The following is a 20,409-nucleotide window of genomic DNA, read 5'->3' as shown; positions in this document are numbered from 1 at the left end:
ATACAAGCATCTGAAATGCTTAGAATAGTGCCTGGTTCATAGTAAGCCTTCAGCAGAATTTGTTGCTGCTATTATAGAAAACCATTGACGCATCCATTTTACTATTGAAAGAGGAGGCCATGGAAATTAGTACAACTTCTTTTGTATATTAGGTTTTCTTAAAGCTTAGTGAAATGTCACAGCTAAATACTGGGCAGATTTTGTCCTGTATTTCCAAACTCCTGATTTAATGTTCTATTTGCCATGAGTCCTCCACTGCATGTCTCTAAAGATTTGTGTTAGTAATGTTAATCAGTGAAGCAATTACTTGGACTCACATAGCCACTTTCAAGGAGCTCTTCTTTGTAAACGTTATAAATATTTTAATAACATTTACATAATTCTGTTTCTGCCTTTTGGGGCCTTAGGAGAATCCATTGAACATTACATGTCACCTGTATGTATGGCTGGAATATAAATATATAGTGATCCTTTTAAGGGTTTTATAATATTTTCCTTTTAACAGACTATCCATTGGTAGAAAGATAATACCGCGACCTATGATCTACCAGTAGAGACAGACTTACTCTTTGAATTTTGTTTTTCCAGTAAAATCGATGACTTACAGACTGAATATCCAGGGTTTTAAGGTAAAGTCTCAAGCAAGCTAGCTGTTTTAGAAACTCAGATCTGAGGGTTCCTGTTCCTTCTAAGGGAACTTAACTTTTTGGGTGGACTGTTTTTCAAAACATTTTAAATTAAATAAGGGCCTATAAACAAAAAACGGCCAGGACTGTCATTATTATTACTATTTGTTAAAAATAATAGTTGTTAAAAATAAAAGGATGTCCACTAGCTCCTAAGACTTATTTGCTTCCACATCAGCTGGCTGCACTTTTTAACAGTTTGAGATGTAATTTGCATATCATAACATTCATCCGTTGTAAGTGTGCAATTCAGTGATTATAAGTAAATGTATAGTTGTGCAACCGTCACCACAATCCACTGTTAGAACATTTCGTCACCCCAAAGAAGACCTCAAGTTTGTTGACAGTCTCCACTCCCACTCCCAGGCCTAGGCAGCTATTAATCTGCTTTCCATCTCTCTAAATTTCTATTTCTGGATATCATATAAATGGAATCATGCAATATGTAATCTTTTGCATCTGCATGTCTTTCCTGTTATCCATTATTAGGCATGCATCAATATTTTCATTCCTTTTTATTGCTAAAGAGGATTCCACTGTGTGAAATGAATATTCCACATTTTGTTAGTCCATTTACCAGTTGTTGGAGATTTGATTTGAGTTGTTTCCAATTTTGGTTATTATAGATAATGCTGCTAGGAACGTTTACATGCAGGTTTTTCTGTGGACATGTTTTTGTTTCTCTTGGGTAGATTCCTAGGAGTGGAATGCTGGGTCACTTGGTAAACTTACATCCACCTTTTTAAAGAATTGCCAAACTGTTTTTCAAAGTCTACTAGATTTTTTAATGATGTATTTTTTTAGATATTTTTTTATTTCCTCACTGTTACTTGTTGCTGTCATTGTGCCTTGTACCCTTGCTCCTGAATTTGATGCTGTGGGCAAGGCAACCTGTAAGTACGTTAGAATTGCATAATACAAAGGCTCTAATGCGATGTTTGGAATGTGTGTGTGCTGGTTTCTACACGCTTACCTGTGTTCTAGACTAGAGATGTTCTAAGCTGTATCTGTTATTTGGGGCTCTCAGAGACAGTGACAAACCCCGTGTGGTAGGGGATAGATGATTATCAGCTCTCCCAGAATCATTATGAGGTAGGAGAAGAGACAGTTCCTTAATAACAAGGACGCTGAGCAGTCAAAAAAGCAGGAGATGTTTATTACGTGAGACTGACCCAAATAAATGAATTGTTTCCGTGATAATTATCTTTTTGTTTTGCCTGATTTGCAAAGAAACTGAGAACCGGAATAGTTAGCATCCCCAAAAATCAACAAATGTTAACAATAGAGAATAGTTTACTATTTCTACATTCTTTCTACATTCGTGGTAAAATGTTAATTTTAACATTTTTAATTTTAGCTTTGTTTTCAGTTATGTGTAGTGTTTTGTAATTAGGCTGAGGTATTTATTTGAGTTGCACTTGCGGTGTGTGGGAGCAACTTCCTTAGCCCAACAGCTACATTTCAGTACTAGTGTATTCTTGTTTTCACGTAGGAAGGAATTCTCAATAGATCTGAAGGCATCCCGAGTAATTTTCAGTTACACTTTGTCGTATTTTGGGTGTCCCTATGCGTCAAGTCTTCCTTCTTGCTAATTTCAATGACTTACACTGCTATAATCCTATCATTAGTCGTTCTATTTTGCTTGCTTTTTAAAAACTTTACTTTGTTAACTCATTTTGGTTGTCATTGTAAATCCCTAAATATCTTCCTTATTATAAGCCAGTATCTTTATGTTTTTGTAGCTTGTTTCCTTTGTAATTGGAAGAGTAATCTCACTTATGTTGTGTGGTACACTTTATGAAAATATTCATTGAGGTACCTTTCGGCCATTCATAATTCCAATTCAGCTCTTAATTACCTACCATGATAGGGGAGGGCAGTGACACAAATCATAACCTCTGAAAATATCATTTGGCTTAAGAATGAATTAACAGGACAATTCCCTTTTTGAACAACTTCATCGCTTTTTTTAGACTAACACTAACTTAGTGTAGAAATAATATACATTGCTTGAAAACATACCGAATAAAAGGAAGTATGTTAGAGGCCAAGGAATAATCCCAAAGAGGTTAATAGGAAACACAATTTTATATACCCAGCTAGTTCCTTCCTGTATTAGTTTATTCTTAAGCCTTAAGTGTTATAATTATTTAGATGTATGTAAAAGGGATTTGGACAAAAATTCTTGAAAAGAAGAAGGACCATCCCTTCTCATTTCAGCCTTTAAACTCCCCTCTAAGTGGACTGTATTGCGTACCTTCTAGAAAGGGCAGTTATAATCATAATGCTTTGTGAAATCAAAATTTTTTTTTCCCCACAAGGATTTAAAATAGCTATTATATTTTGAATATGACCTCTGTGAAAAATGACTGTGTCTTTCCAAGATTTTTGAAAGTTGGCACTGTCTCACATGCTTTCTGGACACAATTTGTTTTTTGGGTTACTTTTTTCCATGGGTATTCAAAATAAATAGTTACTTGTTATTGGAATGGGAAAAAATAGCATTACTGTAAAGCTGATTACAGCTAGTGCTGGAAAGAATCTTGCCATCCAATTGGAAATATTTTTCCAGGTAACCTGTTTAAAATTCCTAAGAACTATTTTTCTTTCCAGCTTTCAGACATTGAATTGATTCTGAGGTCAGTATGGTCAATTCTAGGGAATAAATAAAAAAAGCTTTGGTTTTGTGTTCTCCTTAACACTTGTCTTATATCTAAAAGGCAGTGTTTATTGAATATTTTAAGTGCCAGTATGATTACTACTTTGTAGTAAATATTTGTATTCAATTAAAAAGTTTGAGAAATCACAGTTGTTGCTTTCTCAGCCCCGTCTCCAATTGAAGGCTCTGTTTAACCATGTAGTAACACTTCCCTCGAGCAGTGCTTTTTGTTGTTGTTGTTGTTTGTTTTTAGTTTCAAGTGTACAAAACGTAATAGACATTTACACCCCTCACAAAGTGATACCCTCCCCATCTACTACCCCCTGACATTGTATATAGCTGTTACAATAATATTGACTATATTCCCTATGCTATACTTTACATCCCATGACATATATATGTATATATATGTATACATATATTTAATTATAGTTGACATACAATATTATTCTACTTCAGCTTCAGGTGTATAGTGCAGTGGTCAGGCATCTACACAGTCTATGACGTGATCTCCCTGATGAGTCCAGCGCCCATCTGGCACCCTATATAATCTTTACATTATTGACTGTATTCCCCATACTGTATTTCGCATCCCCATGACTGTATTGTAACTGCCAATTTGTACTTTTTAATTCCTTCACCTTCTGCCCCTCCCATCTAGCAACCATTAGTTTTCCCTCTATATCGCTGAGTCTGTTTTTGTTTGCTTGTTTATTCTGTTCTTTAGATTCCACATATTAAGTGAGATCATAATGGTATTTGTTTTTTAAGAAGTGTGATGTATGGACTTGTGGTATGAAGGTCCTGTTTTCCCTGTAATTTTGTAGCATTTATTTATAATACAGCTATGTATGTTTAGCCATATGAATTATAATGTATTTTAGATGTCTGTTGTATTTAACTTAAACACCTTGTTCCAGTGTTTTATCAAAAATCATACTGTTTTCTTCATTGTTGCTTGATTTTTCTACAGTGGCAAAATCATTTCCTTAAGTTAACTTGCTCCACTAAAGATACCCTTAAAAATATTTTTTTGAGCTCCAAGAGTAATACAAGGCTTACTATGTTTTAATTTGTTAAATAGACACAACAGAACCAGAATGGAGTCAGTTGTGCCAACCTCCACATCAGCAAACTAAGATTTACTACTTAACCTAATTGCAGTTTAAGCTTCCCAGGAATGTAACCTTTTAACCAAGTCACATGGAATTACCTGGTCAGCACTAGTGAGATGATCTGTCTAATAGGATAGGACCCTTCCCCTCAGGAGGGTGACTGCTTGAAACAGTGCATTCTTTACTAATAAGGTCCTTTTCCCCACCCCCTTCCTGCCTCTAAAAACTTTCCCTTTTGTACAGCTTTTGGGAGGAGCTCCTTTCTATTTGCTAGATAGGATGCTGCCCGATTCATGAATCGTTCAATAAAGCCAATTAGAGCTTTAAAATTTACTTGGTGGAATTTTTGTTATTTAACAAATATTTCCCAAATAATTATTTAGGAAATATTTGCTTTAAATACCTTAAGATCTTTCTGTATCTTTTTCTAGTTATTAGTGACATCATATTTCATTGTGCTAGGAACCTTGGTAATAACTGAGCAGCATAGGGAGGAAAAGGGAAATCTACCCGTGTTGTCATGGAGCCCTGTTTTTAATTTCTTCTCAAACCTCGCAGCTGTTGCTCATCCCCTTACCATTATTGTAAGCAGTATTGGAGCTGCCTCTTAACTGGTCTTTCTGACCAATCTTGCCTTCTTCCAGTCCATCCTTCTCCTTACTTAGAATTCAGTAGCTGATAGCAGCCATACATTTTCAAGATCAAATCCATACATGCTCTTTAAGGATTGTATGTAAGGCCTTTTATCATGATCTAGCCCTTCCTTATTTCTTTTGATTCTAAAAACATAAGGGACTATTTGCAGTTTCCTGAATATAATTCATTTCACTCCTTAACACGTGCTATTCCTTTGCACAAAGAGCCTTCCTGGCTCTTCTATGCTGTGCTAATTGCTGTTTCTCTTTGATTCAGCATTAGTATTACTTTATTAATTCTTCTGTGAAGCTGTTTTGACATCCTCTTTCTCCTGTAGCCTCTTTTCCCTGTGCTCCTTGCCAAAATATAAACAAACTTCTACTTTATATTTAGCTTTGAAAACTGGAGGAGCCCTCGTATTTGATTTAAGCTTGTAAATTATTGTAGGAAAAAACAGCCATCTGTGGTGTTTCTGTAACTTAGAAACACCAAAGACAGTGAACAAAGACCATGAGGATCAAGGATGGAGACAATATACAAATGGATAATGGACTTGATAATCCAAGAAGTTAAACAATAACTTCTATAACAATTGGCCCCAAATGACCAGGACTTGATAAATAACTACCAGCTTCCCTAATTTTTGTTCTCCCTTCTATTAGAACCAACTAGAGTAAGCCAACCTGCACCCTTAATCAATCACATAGGATGACCTCCTTCTATTAGGTTGGTCCAAAAGTAATTGGGGTTTAAAAGGTTAAAAATTGCAAAGACGGGATGGCCCGGTTAGCTCAGTTAAAAGGTTGCTGGTTCAATCCCTCCCTGCAGTGGGCCAACCGCAGTTACTTTTGCACCAACCTAATAGTTAGCAGCCTGCAGCTCCCCTGCTACCGCCTCGAATCAGGGCATATGTGAAGTCATCCCTATTTTTTGCTATAAGGCTTTCCCTCTTCAGCCTGAATGCTTTATTTTTTGTTTTTGTTTTGTTTTAAAGATTTTATTGGGGAATGGGAACAGGACTTTATTGGAGAACAATGTGTACTTCCGGGACTTTTCCAAGTCAAGTTGTTGTCCTTTCAGTCTTAGTTGTGGAGGGCTCAGCTCAGCTCCAGGTTCAGTTGCCGTTGTTGCAGGGGACACAGCCCACCTTGCGGGAGTTGAACCGGCAACCTTGTGGTTGAGAGCTCATGCTCCAACCAACTGAGCCATCTGGCACTGGCCCATGTGGGAATTGAACCAGCACCCTTTGGTGTTAGGAGCACAAAGCTCCAACCGCCTGAGCCACCGGGCCAGCCCCCCTCAGCCTGCTTTTGAGTCTGCCTAAACACAGGTGATGGGGGCTGACTCCCTTGCTATAGCAAGCTTTGAATAAGTAGCATTTGCTTTTCTCATTTGGTTCATCTTCATTTATTTTTACAAGGGAGAAAAAAAATAGTATATTTATTTACATCTGAAGCAATTGGCAATAAGTATAGTTTATAAACTATCTTCATTTCCTGTGCTAGTTCTATTTTGCAATTTTTCTGTGTTTTATAAACAGAGGTTTATATTTTATAAAAGGTGAAGACTTTTTTGTCATAAGGATTCTCTTTATTTATTTACGTTGAATGAAAAGATGACACAAGAAAAATCTGTCACTTAATAAAGAACAAAATTCTAGTCAAATTTTAATCTTACCAGAGTCTGACCTTTGTCTCAGATGTAGTATTCAGAGCTTTTTATTTGGTTTATTAAATCATAATTTTAAAAAATCAGTACATGAAAGAGATTTAATATGACCTAAATTAAATGCATTTGTTTTATTAAAGAGTATCCTTTTATTGTTTTTAAAATATTAGGCACGGATGTTAAATTTTATCAAATAATTTTTTTGCGTCATTTACTGTTTTTATTTAACTTATTTGTGCAATATATAATGAAATTTCATATAATTGAGCCATGTATATGTTCCTACAATAAACTGCTTGGTTTGGTGAATTATTTTCTTTAAGTACTCCTAATCTATTCACTAATTTTATACAGGCTCTGTCACCTCTGTAAAGATTCTGAGAGTAACCAAAACCTATACCCTGATTGTTTTTTTTTTTGCATACCCTCCCTCTTATTTCTATGATTGGATGACTATAAATGGCTACTTTCAATAGTTTTGAAACTATGAAAAAGCTGGCCTTTTATCTGTTTAGTGCTTTACTAAAGTTACTCTATTTCTTGTTTTTATTTTCTATTAACAGATATTCCCTTCGGAGAGATAGCTCCTTCACATTTTTAACACCTGGCCCACATTGGGACTTCACTTTGGTGAGTAGATGCCTGGGTGTTTTTATTTCAAGACATTAGGTAGAATTAATTCCTGGGTTGTCTTTCAGTCTGGTGTACAGCTCATTTGTCTGTACTTCTCTGAATATCTTGAGATACAGAGTTCTTGACATCTTTGGCAGCCTAATTTAATTCTTTTCTGCAAACAAACTGAAAGAAATTTTTATTTCAATTAAATATAAAATGTATTTTGAAAAGTACCAGACCTATTCACTTTTAACACTATGTAATCCTTTCTCTTATTTCTAACAGTGTTAAAATTAAGAGAATATATTATGAAAGGTGAAGTTGTTTTAATGTACATACTCTAACAGCTTTTTTCTTGGTTGAAAAATATAAAAATATATATGATGAATGAATTATTTTCTGTTATTAATCATTTTAGTATAGAGGGACTGCTTCATTATTTTTAGAATGAGACTTCATAGAGGCATCTAACTTTGTGCAAAGTGACACCAGAAAATTGATTCTTTTGTAATTAAAAACTCATTATTTCATAGTACTCATATAAAGTGAAGTATGTACAAATAGAGCATGATTCTTACACTTTTCTTATTTGGGGAAATAGCAAAGATCTGTTTCTAGTTTGCCAAATGTCATTTGTGTGCATGTGTTGCTGATGGGTTCAGCAATACTTATTTAATTTGTATTCTGTTCTTTGTCTTTAATTTATGTTTCTGTTGGGAACTCCTGTTCAAGATTCTTGTACTCTTATACTGATTACATGCATTAATTTGTCAGTAAAGCATGTATAGAAAATCTTCTGAATTTAATACAATTTTACATTTTCCTTTGAAACTTTTTCATCTTGGTCCCTTTCCCTTACTAGCTGATGAGCCTAAACTTAAACAGAAAAAGTTTAGAAGTGTCTCCAAACTTGATTCTGCGAGCCTATCAGCAAAACTATTTTGACCCCGATACATGTACCCTGATACAATTGTTATGCGTGTACCACCATTATTAGCTAATATCTTAAAGCACAGTACTCACTTAGAGTGAGGTTAATGGTAGTGGACATAAATACATATTTCATGGGATTGCAGATTAGTGCAGCCACTATGGAAAACAGTATGGAGGTATCTCAGGAATCTGAAAATGGAACTACCCTATGATCCAGTAATTCCACTCCTAGGCATCTACCCGGAGAAATCCAAAACTCCAATTCAAAAATCTGTATGCACTCCTATGTTTATTGCAGCACTTTACACAATAGCCAAGATATGGAAACAACCGAAATGCCCATCGGTAGATGACTGGATTAAGAAACTGGTACATTTATACAATGGAGTATTACGCAGCCATAAAGAAGAAAGAAATCTTATCATTTGCAACAACATGGATGGATCTAGAGAACATTATGTTAAGTGAAATAAGTCAGAAAGAGAAAGACAAGTACCATATGATCTCACTTATATGCGGAATCTAAAGAAAAGAATATGTGAATGAACTAATCAGAGAGTTTTGAGGGCACAAAATAAAAACTGAGAGTTGTTAGATGGGGGGGGGGGATAAGGGGAAAGGTGAAGGGATTAGGAAGCAGCTGGTAACCACAAGATGGCCTCAGGGTTTTCTGAAAATTAATTTGGGGAAGTTATTCAATAATGTTGTAAAGATTTTGTTGGGTATCCGATGGACATGCGTCCTATTTGGGAGACCACCTCAGAGATAATGTGGATGCCTGACCATGGCATTGTACACCAGAAGCTAAATATTAATGAATGCCAACTATAATTTTATATATATAATGTGATGGCTCGGTGTGAGGTCGGAGGGATAATGGATGGGGGGAGGGGGGTTCAAAAAAAAAAGAAAAAAGAAAATACATATTTCAAATAGGCATGATAATTTCACAGTTTGGGGCTGTTTCTTATTGGATCTAATTAGATCGCCATTGTCTCTAACCTTATAATGTGAGTGGTGATGAGCTCGTCATCTGTATACTAAATGTTAGTAAAGCTTTTAAGGATTAAGAAATACATAAAAATAAAAATTCTGATATTTTCCTTGTGTACTCCAGAGAAGATATCTTGTATATCCTCTGGGAAGGGTGCCTCCCACTTGTGAAAACTCTTTTGTAGAGGTCTCCCATGACAAAACATATCTCATGGTTCTAATGTATTAAAACTTTTGAAATGCAATTGAGTTCTAAGAGGAAGATTTATAATTTTTAAATACATAGTTTAAGAAGAGAACAAAAATTAAGCATCTAACTCAAGAGCTTAGACAAAGAACAATAAAGTAAACCAAAGAGAATAAAATAAGAGTGGAAAAAAATAAAATCAACACCCAATCATGATAAAATTCTTGGCAAACCAAGAATAGAATAGAAAACTTCCGTAGTCTGAGACCTACAACAAACAACATATATAATGATAAAATGGTTAAAACATTCCTTTCAAATTTAAAAAAAAGGCTGCTGTCACCATGTCTCTTCAGCATTGTATTAGTGCTCCTAGCCAGTACAGTAAGACCGGAGAACAAGTCGTATACAAACTAGAAAGGAAAGGACAGTGTGAGGACGTTAGAGAAAATATGTAGAAAAATTGTCTATATAGAGCATCCAAGAGAATATTAATAGTAGCTGTTAGAACTAATAATAAGAGTTCAAGCAAGATTATTGGCTATAAAAGGTATAAAAAGAAATCAATAGAATGTATATATATACTAGCAGTAAAAATTTATAATTTTTAAAGATGCTTTTTTTTTTTTTTTTTTTTTTTAAAGGAGGGCACAGCTCACAGTGGCCCATGCGGGGATCGAACCTGCATCTCTGGTGCTATCAGCACCACACTCTAACCAACTGAGCTAACCTGCCATCCCTAAAGATGCTTTCACTGAAATAAAAACAATTTTGAAATCTAGGAATAAATCTACGCAAACATCTGTGAGACTTTAATGGGAAATACTGGAAAGCATTCATAAAAGAACACCTAATTAAGTGGAGACATACCATACTCATGCAAGGAAAGACAATAGCATAAAAATGTCAATTCTCCCCAAATTAATGCATAAATTTAGTGTAGTTCTGATAGAAATCCCACTGGATAGTAATAGATCTCATTCTACACTTCGAGTGGAAAAGTAGAAGGTCCAAAACAGCGAAAGTGGTGTACGAGTCGGGGAGCATATGACTTATTTATTCGCTGTTAAGACGTACTGCAAAGGTGCAATAATTACACAGCTTAATATGGGTGCAGGTATGCATAAGTAGACTGATGGAGCAAAACAGAGACCCCAGAAACTGACCACATATATATGAGAACGTACTGTACCATAAGCATTATGAAGGAATGGTGTCGGGGGGGCTAACACGTGCTATGTTACCTCACACCACATACATACAGAATAAATTCTGAGTGGATTTGGGGGTGGTAGATGAGGATAAAGGGGATCACATGTATGGATGGAAGGAGAACGGACTCTGGGTGGTGAACACACAATGTGATACATAGATGATGTAATACAGAATTGTAACCTGAAATCTATGTAACTTTGCTAATAATTGTCACCCCCATAAACTGTAACTATAAATAAATAAATAAATAAATAAATAAATAAATAAATAAATAAATAAATAAATTCTAGGTGGATTGAACATATAAATAGGAAAAGCAAAATTAAAATATTTAAAAGAAAATACAGTAGAATGTTTAGAATATTAAATTTATTCCTACATAGGCCCACACACATACAATTTTATATAAATGCATAAATATGATCATGTAGATCATGTGTGTGCTTTTCCCCCCTCAGTACAGTCTTTTTGCCTGACAGTTTCCTCCTCCATTCACTTCCCTATATAAGTCCTTATACCCCCCAACCTTCCGTCTAACACATGTCAACACCATGTTTCCCTCTATATTTTGCTCATATAGTTATTTATGAATACATACACAGCCTCACAGATAAGATACACAAATGCAGAATTTTTGCTTAGTCTGCTTTTCCAAGTTAGGATCTTATTATTCATACTTTTCTGCATCTTCTGGGTATGACCTTAAGATCAATAAAGATTTCTTGAGTTCTGTCACCTCATTTTTTATTTTCTCCTCACTCTGATTTATATTGTTCTTTTATGTCTTATATCATTTTCTTAATGTCTTTTAGCTAAATTTGAAATAGTATGTTCTAGTTTTTCTCTGCTTCTTAGAACGATTCATCCCCTGTAGGAATGTTATTCTGCCTCTTAGTCTCCTTTTTTTTTTTTTTTAGAGTTACTTTGTGTAAGATTTGACTTGGAGAAATTTCTGTTCATTTTAATGTGAATTTAGTTTTTCTGGACTTTTCACAAGGAGGCTTGGTTCAGATAGCTTTTCTAACTTCATAGAGCTCCCTCTTTTGTTGTTTTCATAGTGGCTTGCTTCTGAGACTAACTGGTTCCATATGTTTTCCCCACTTCTGTCTGGACTTTATCTTTCCTTTATTGTTCCTGTCTTGCATGATTTTGATTCTGCTCCCACTATTTTCTCCTCGAGGTGGGGCCAGGTCCTGGAAGAGAGCTCTGGCTGGTCAGTTTTGAGAGTTCACAAGAGCTAAGTTGTATCACAAGTATCTGAAAAGATATTTTGGGATGTGGGAGAATGAAATGCCACTTAAAGATTCTTCTTTAATATTAAGGACCAAAATTAAAGCTGTGTACACAGTTTTGCCTCTCCTGGTGCCAGTAGGGCTGAGTGAAGGCAGTGACTGCCTGAAGGTATTCCAGGACGAGTCTGTTCATTTTCCAGCTGACACATCTCACGGCAGACAGCAAGTCTTAATTACTTTAGGCCATGAGAAAAGGATATTGTTTTCTAGTGAAGACACCTCCCTCCCACAGAATAAATAATATGTGTTCTTTTTTAAACAAAACTTGTTGCCTTTATATATAAAACATATTTACTTTTTCTATAATAAGTACAGACAGCCCTTGACTTACATAAGTGTTCTATTCTGAAAAACTTTACGTAAGTAATTTTTTAATAGGGTGGAATCACTTCACAGAGATGATTTAGAGGGAGAACTATTTAGACAGTATATTTGGTGGGGATAATTTATGAGCATCCCTCACAAAAGTATTCTTATAAATAGAGCCAAAAGCTCCACTTCTTTTTTTTTTTTTTTTTTTTTTTTTTTTTTTAGTTTCAGGTGCACAAGACAAAGTAATACCTAGACATTTATCATTTATATCCCTCACACTATGTGAACCCGCCTCCCCCATCCACTATCCCTTTGACATTGCACACAGGCATCACATTTCCACTGTCTCGATTCCTAATGCTGTACTCCGCTTCTTGTAAGTATATACATACATACATACATATATACATATATATGTAAAATTATAGTTGGCATTCATTATTGTTCAGCTTCAGGTGTACAGTGCAGTGATCAGGCATCTACATCAGCCCTGAGGTGGTCTCCCAAAGGGGACACGGTCCATCGGATACCCTACAAAATCTTTATGTTATTGATTACGTTCCCCAAATTAATTTTCAAAACGCCGTGGCCATCTTGTGGTTACTGACTGTTTTCTAATCCCCTCACCTTTCCCCTTATCCTCACCTCCCCGCCCATCTAACAACCCTCAGTTTTTCCTCTTTGTCTCCAAAACTGTTTCTGATTAGTTCATTCACTTATTCCCTTCTTTAGATTCCACATATAAGTGAGATCGTATGGTATTTGTCTTTCTCTGTCTGACTTATTTCACTTAACGTAATGTTCTCTAGATCCATCCATGTTGCTGCAAATGATAAGATTTCTTTCTTCTTTATGGCTGCGTAATACTCTATTGTATAAATGTACCACAGTTTCTTAATCCAGTCATCTACCGATAGGCATTTCGGTTGTTTCCATGTCTTGGCTATTGTGTAAAGTGCTACAATAAACATAGGAGTGCATACAGATTTTTGAATTGGAGTTTTGGATTTCTCCGGATAGATACTTAGGAGTGGAATTGCTGGATCATAAGGTAGTTCCATTTTCAGATTTCTGAGATACCTCCATACTGTTTTCCATAGTGGCTGCACTAATCTGCAATCCCACCAACAGTGCACTAGCGTTCCCTTTTCTCCACATCCACGCCAGCATTTGTTGTTTGTTGATTTATTGATGATAGCCATTTTGACTGGGGTGAGGTGGTAGCTCATTGTGGTTTTTATTTGCATTTCTCTGATGGTTAGTGAGGTAGAGCATTTCTTCATATGTCTGTTTGTCATCTGTATGTCCTTTTTAGAAAAATGTCTCTTCATGTCCTGTGCCCATTTTTTAATTGGGTTGTTTGTTTTTTTGGAGTTGAGTTGAGTAAGTTTTTTATAAATTTGTGATATTAATGCCTTATCAGATATATCATTGGCAAATATCTTTCCCATTCAGTAGGATCCCTTTTTGTTTTATTGATGGTTTCCTTTGCTGTGAAAAACTTTTTAGTTTGATGTAATTCCACGTGTTTATTTTTTCTCTTCCCTTGCGCGAGGGGATATATCAGTAAAAATCTTACTCCGGGTAACGTCTGTGGAGTTTCTTCCTATATTTTCTTCTAGGAATTTTATGGTTTCAGATCTTACATTTAAGTCTTTAAGCCATTTAGAATTTATTTTTGTATATGGTGTAAGGAGGTGATCCAGCTTCATTTTTTTTGCATGTGTCTGTCCAGGTTTCCCAGCACCATTTATTGAATAGACTGTCTTTACCCCACCGTACATTCTGGCTTCCATTGTCGTAGATTAAATGGCCATCCATTGTTTAAAGTGATTTTTGTAGTCATATGGAGCGTTAGCTTAGTGGAATAACATTTATTCCTTCTATATAAGGATGAAATTTTTTTTTCTTACAGAAAAGAAAACGAAGAGCGAAAGATGATGATGTTGTAAGCCTTAGCAGCCTTGATCTGAAGGTAAGCCTTAACTGCTCTGTCAAAAAAAAGCATTTACAAATATGCAGATAGCATTTATTTCTGTGCTAGAAGAATAAAGAATGCTGATACTTTTTTTTTCCATTTTTAAGTGTAAAACTGAGTGATATCTGCTCTTACCACCTCTTTTTTCCACTCTACTTCTTTGTTAAGAATGGGGAGGAAACCTCCCTCAGAACAATGTTAGGCTATAACTGGTGATCACAAACTCAAAAGTCTAAGGAGACCAGGCCTATAATATGTGTGAAGAAAGGAGGTTCATAGGGGCTGTTGTGAAAAGGAGAACACCAACCCCTGCGGAAAAAGGCAGCTGGTACTGTGCTGTAGCCCATTGCTGCATGTAGCACTGTTGAAATCTGGATTTTATGTGAAATCTCCTGAATTTTAAATGTCAGATCAAATTTTTTTTCTATAAAAAACCATGAAAGCTGAGCAACTCATCTACAACTCAGATGTGTGTGACCTATGAAAAACTGAAACTCAGTGCACACTTAAAAATAATTTTGTCCTTCATTGTAAAACTTGGTATCTTTGGAATTACGTATTCCATTTTCTGTCATTGGACAAATTTTATGGAACCACCTTGGTTCTGTAAAAAAATTTTAAAAAGTAACCTTTTTAAAATGATTGTTATAAAAAAGGTATACATTTTTAGAGAGATTAAAAGAATAGTTTGATATTGTGTTTAATGATGGCAGATGCTTTTACTTCTTAAAGACAAGAAGATATTTTCTAAAAATTAAATTTTTATAGGTCTGCCCCATTAACATTTTAGCGAATCCAACAAGCCAGATTTTGTTGTGTGTGTGCCTGTGTGTGCATGGGCGCGTGCACGGGCACGTATGTTTTATAGAAGAGTTGTGTTTTAAGTGTTAGGCCTTTTGCAAAACAGTTTTAGTTACATTTTTTAAATATTCAAAGAAAGCAAAAGTATGAAATGGCAACCCTGAGTGTTTTTAGGTATGCTTCAAAACAAATCATTATGGAAATAAGACAGTGTTTGTAGCTTGCCACAATAAAAAATCACGGTTAAATCTAATTAAAGACAATCCTTGTCTTCACCCCAGTTTCAGCAGTTACAAATATGCAATCAGATAGGTCTGGTCTCATCTCTCCACTTACCTCTGCTCCCTTGGATTATTTTGAAGCAAGTCCTATTGTGTCATTTCACCTCTATCATCAGATTCAGTTGTTCACTTTCCTGGGTTGTCTTACACATTTTTTTTTTCATTTTGTCTGTTTAAACTGGAATTCATATAAGGTCCATACATTGTGATTCATTATATCTCTTTAAGTATCTTAATCTACAAGTTTCCTCTCTGTTTTCTTACAATTTTGTTGTTGAAGAAACCATGTCTTTGTTCCTGCAGAGCTTTCCCCAGCCTGAATATTTATAATTGCTTCCCTGTGTTCCTCTATTCCCTGTATTTCTGATAAATTGGTAGTTAGCTCTAGAGATTGCTTTGGGTTGTGTACTTCTTCCAGGGGATATATAACATCTTTCTGTGATGTTTTAAAAATTAATCATCATTGCCTAGATCAGTTTATTCGCTGCAGGTTGCAAAGTTGTGAGATTGTGCTTTTATCAGCCCTGTGTTTATTATTTGGGATATTTCTATAAAGAGCAAACAACCCTCACCAACCATTTGGTTCCTCTGAGGTTCTGATTTATAATAAAGGTGGGACAAGTGCTTGATTCCTTTCCTTTATCAGTTTTTAAAAATAATGCGTTTTATTCATTAACATTCTCTAAAAGTGATTAATGATTTTTTTCTTCATAATATTATGAAATCATGGATTTGAACACATTTATTGTGTTTTGATCTATTTTGGTCATTACTCTATGATCCAATTATCCCTTCTTTGCCCACTGGACGCTGCTTGAGGATGGTTCCTGTGTCCTTCACCGACCCCCAGTTTTATTAAGATATAATTGATAAATAATTATGTACAAATTTAAGGTGTATAGTGTTTTGATTTCCTATGTCCTTTTGATGTGACAGGCGAGTATTTTGAGGGGGGTTAATGGCAATGTGTCTTTTACTGTAATAAATTTTTTAAAATTTAAACATTCACTGTATTTTGTGATCACACCTCATACTTTTTTTTTTTTTTTTTTCTCTGCTCCACACTTGGAATCAGTCATTTCTAAAAGTCTTAATTTCCTTATGAAGTGGTAGAGGCTAAAATCTGGGCATTGTGAACTACTTACTATTAGGTTGATCATTGTTTCCAAGGCCTTTTTAATGGACAAAGCTAGGAAATACAATTTTTTAAGGTAAAATAAATTATGAGTTTATATTGATACTTCAAATTCAAGGCTAAAGGGTTTTTTACTTAATCTCATTAATCTTACCATCTGGATCTCTTTCAACAGCACCAAAAATCTGGGTTCTGGGGGACACTTGACATAATTACTCACTTGATTTACCCAAGGTTCAAGGACAACAGTCTACATGACTACAAATGATACAATTACTGAAAACATTTTATATTATTTATATTCTTTCGTTTTTTACACATAGACTATGGTAAGGATATACAAAGGATGTACAAGGATATACTCTGTTTTTTTGTTTGTTTTTTGTTTTTAATATTATTGGGGAACATTGGGGAAAAGTGTGTTTCTCAGGGCCCATCAGCTCCAAGTTGTTGTCCTTCAGTCTATTTGTGGAGGGTGCAGCCCAGTCGCTGTTTTCAATCTTTAGTTGCAGGGGGCACAGCCCACCATCCCGTGAGGGAATTGAACCATCAACCTTGTTGTTGAGAGCTTGCACTCTAACCAACTGAGCCATCGGGTCACCCCTCTGGCAGCTCGTTGTCTTCAATCTAGTTGTGGAGGGTGCAGCTCACTGGCCCATGTGGGAATCGGACCTGTTGTTCAGAGCTTACGCTCTCACCAACTGAGCCATCGGGCCACCCCAAGATATACTCTTTTTAAATTATCGAACTAGTTCTTTTCTGTGTATCATTATGTCAACAACTCACTTGTTTCTTTTTATTTTCAATTTTTAAGAATTACTACTTTTTTAAGTTTCGTTTTTGTTATAATTACGTAACAAAATTGTATACAATTTCAGTCATTTCTTTAATATTCTTGTTTCTATCCTGGCTCTTCTACCCTACTCCTTTCTTCCATACAGAATCTTCTTTTTTAAATGGTGTATGCTCCCCTTTAAAAAATATAAGCAATTGCAGGTATATTTGTAGATCCCACTTTCTTGAATAAACAATAGCATGCTATCTTTCATTATGTGTCCTCTTTTATTCTCTCCTTTTTGTTTTACTTGTGTGCTTTTCTTTTGATTTATCTTTAAATATTTAGGAAGGTTCATGTTTTAATTCTATTGGTTATCTTTATGTAACGCCGTTAGTGTCCTCTTTGGTACTTGTGAATTGGCTCATTCCTATCAGCATTATTTTAATTGACTAGCACCTCTTCTTCCCTGATTAAAGCAATATCTCTTTATTCTAAATTAATACATTTAAAGTAATAGGTACTTTACATATACACTCACCATTGTCCATTTTTAAAAATAGTTCTGCTGTATCTAAAGGGCCAGAGCATTTAGCCATTACATGCGGTGTCCTCTGATAACCATCACTTAGTCTTCGTTCTACAAGTAAATATATATTTCATGCTCAGCACCAGTCTTTATCTCACTACCTTCCTAGGTTTTTGCTTTACTGAGGTTCATTCACTAGTACAGGGGTCAGCAAACTGTGGCCCATGAGCCTTGGCTGCTTTTATAAACCCTACAATGGCAGAAGTTGAGTAGTTGTGACAAAGACCACATGACCTGCAAAGACTAAAATATTTACTGTTTGACCTTTTACAGAAAGTGTTTGTTGACCTGTTCTAGAGTTGAGTGAATTCAGAGGAAATGTTCATGGGAACCATATTCCCTGAGTTAGTGAAGGTTCTTATCAGTTTGTTTGCAGTCTTTCTACTTGAAAGTTAGTTTGGATGGATGTGAGATCCATGGCTCACGTTTTCTTGCCGTGAATATATTACGTGTTTTACTCCATTTTTCTGCCATCAAGTCCACTCTTAAAAAGTTATAGTAAGTGGGTAGTTTCGAGTCATCTTTTAGGAACATTTTCTTCTTGAATTATAGTTTTTGGTATTTTTTTTCTATTCTATCGTTTTTGTCTTCCCTCTCCTTTATACTTAGCTTGGATTTTTAAAAAATCTTTTATATTTATCACTTTCTCTCAAAACATTTTTTTAAATCTCTTTATACCTTTTTACTTATCTTCCTTTTTGTCTCTTTTTTTTCTCTTAATGCATTAGTCATTTGTTTCATTCTGAAATAATTTTTCTTTGATTTTTAATTTTTTCCTTAGTTCTATAACTTTATTTCACATTTTCTTTTCTCCACTCTACTAATTTCAGAGTTTTTATGTTCTTTCATAGCTTCTATAATTTTCATAATTAATTTTATGCTATAGAGATATTCTACTCCACATTTTCTGTTTTCTTTATAATAGTTTTAAATGGGACTCATGATTCTTTTCTGTTGCCCTTTTTTTTTTTTACAAATCTATATAGTTTTATTAAAACAAAAACTGACTGTGGTATGAAGTTTACACTTAAACAAAGTTTTCACAGAAGCCTAGCACATGCCTAAAAAGATTTTACAATGGAATTCTAGATACAGGTCTAGATGATGTCAAGAACTGATGGATTTCATAATTCAAGACAGTATTTTGGATATTAATTCTTAGGATTAAAAAAGTTTTGTGTTTTAAAGAGAGCCACTGCCCCAGTATGAAAGTTTAGTCTTCTCCTGAGACCAGGTCTTTTGAAATAATCCAACTCTTGAAGTGATTCGATAAATTTGTGCTGTCAATGACTGAACCCTGCCCCTAATGGTTTCAGAGTTCAGGGTTCAAAAAACAGAAGTTCCAAGAGCATGGGCCCTTTACTCTCACACCTCCCATGCCCTCTCCTCTTCCCCTCCCTAAATATTTTAGCCAGTGGCTTGGATGGACAAGCTAATGTTTATAACTTAACAATTGGAAAAGGGACTTCTTGTCAATTTTAATAATTAGCACCTCTAAGACAGAATGATCTGCCTTTGTATACGCTCCAATAAAAGACTTTCCCTCCTTAAGCAGTTTCCATCCCCAAAATGGCAGTTTTATTAGTCTTTTGTTAGGAACAGCATTAAGCTCAGGCAGGGAACACCGTGGCTTATAAGTTTCAGGCGTTCACAGCTTCTAAACAGTCTCTCACAGTCCTCATTTATACTGCCAATGACATTTTGTGAAAAGATAAAATATTTTGGACACAGAACCAAATCATTAGTTGTTTGTTCTTTCCATTGTTTCATTTCCCCATCAGGCCCAATTTTAACAAAAAACGATCCTACCCATCTCCCTTCCTTCCCACCCCATCCCTCCCACACCCAAATAATACACCAGTAATAGCCAAAAACTACACACATGCTACGCTGTAAAAATGCAGAGTTAACACTATTGGGAAGAAGGCTGTGGATTGTGGAGATGCTCTTTGAAGATCTGCAGTGCCTTTTTGCTCTCCCATACACCCATTCTGCAAGTTTTGTCCTTCATAGAAGGCCCTTTGCTTTTCTCAGCGAAGTGCAGAACGGGCTGCCTTGAAACACTTATCCTCCTTCCCCTCCACTGGCATGAGTGTGCAAACTATACAGCATGGAGAGGCTTTAAAGCACTTGGGCTGCTGTAGGGCACAGAAACTATATTGGCTCTTCAAAGGACATCTTCTCAAGCCACCTCTATGGTGTTGCTCATTTTTTAAGTGCAGTAAGTTTTCTTGTATTTTTAGGTGAGAGAAGTGGGCCAAGAGAGTCTGTTTTCAGCTTCATCAGTTCCCTCTTCTGTTGTTTTCACAAAGTGATTTTAAAAAATACAGGCTCATGCTTTCTGAGCTCTTTCTTTTCTGCTCCCTCTCTTTTATCTGGACTTTTTCTTATCTTTGCTGCTATTGTCCTGTTAAGCTCAATTTGGATCCTACTCCCAGCAGTTTTTCGCAGAGCAGTGTTAATCTCACTGCTATGGCCCAGATTGCTTTAGCACCTATAAACCCCTTGCATGTCAGTGTTCTTGCCCGCAGCCTAAGAA

At 35.5% G+C, this 20,409-nt stretch overlaps 1 protein-coding gene across 1 annotated transcript in view; it reads left to right on the top strand.

The window, feature by feature from the left end:
• The window catches only part of NET1 (neuroepithelial cell transforming 1), a 40,659-nt gene that overhangs the window by 691 nt on the left and 19,559 nt on the right, over nt 1-20,409 (top strand). Inside the window, exons 2-3 of the mRNA XM_081076464.1 lie at nt 7,328-7,394; nt 14,227-14,286. Of these exons, the coding sequence (XP_080932590.1) occupies nt 7,328-7,394; nt 14,227-14,286 (127 nt within the window). The remainder of the gene's footprint in view (nt 1-7,327; nt 7,395-14,226; nt 14,287-20,409) is intronic.

Source organism: Rhinolophus hipposideros (genome assembly GCF_964194185.1).
Source record: "Rhinolophus hipposideros genome assembly, chromosome: 1".
NCBI classification, from domain to species: Eukaryota; Metazoa; Chordata; class Mammalia; order Chiroptera; family Rhinolophidae; genus Rhinolophus; species Rhinolophus hipposideros.
This window is presented reverse-complemented; position numbering and strand designations above follow the sequence as displayed.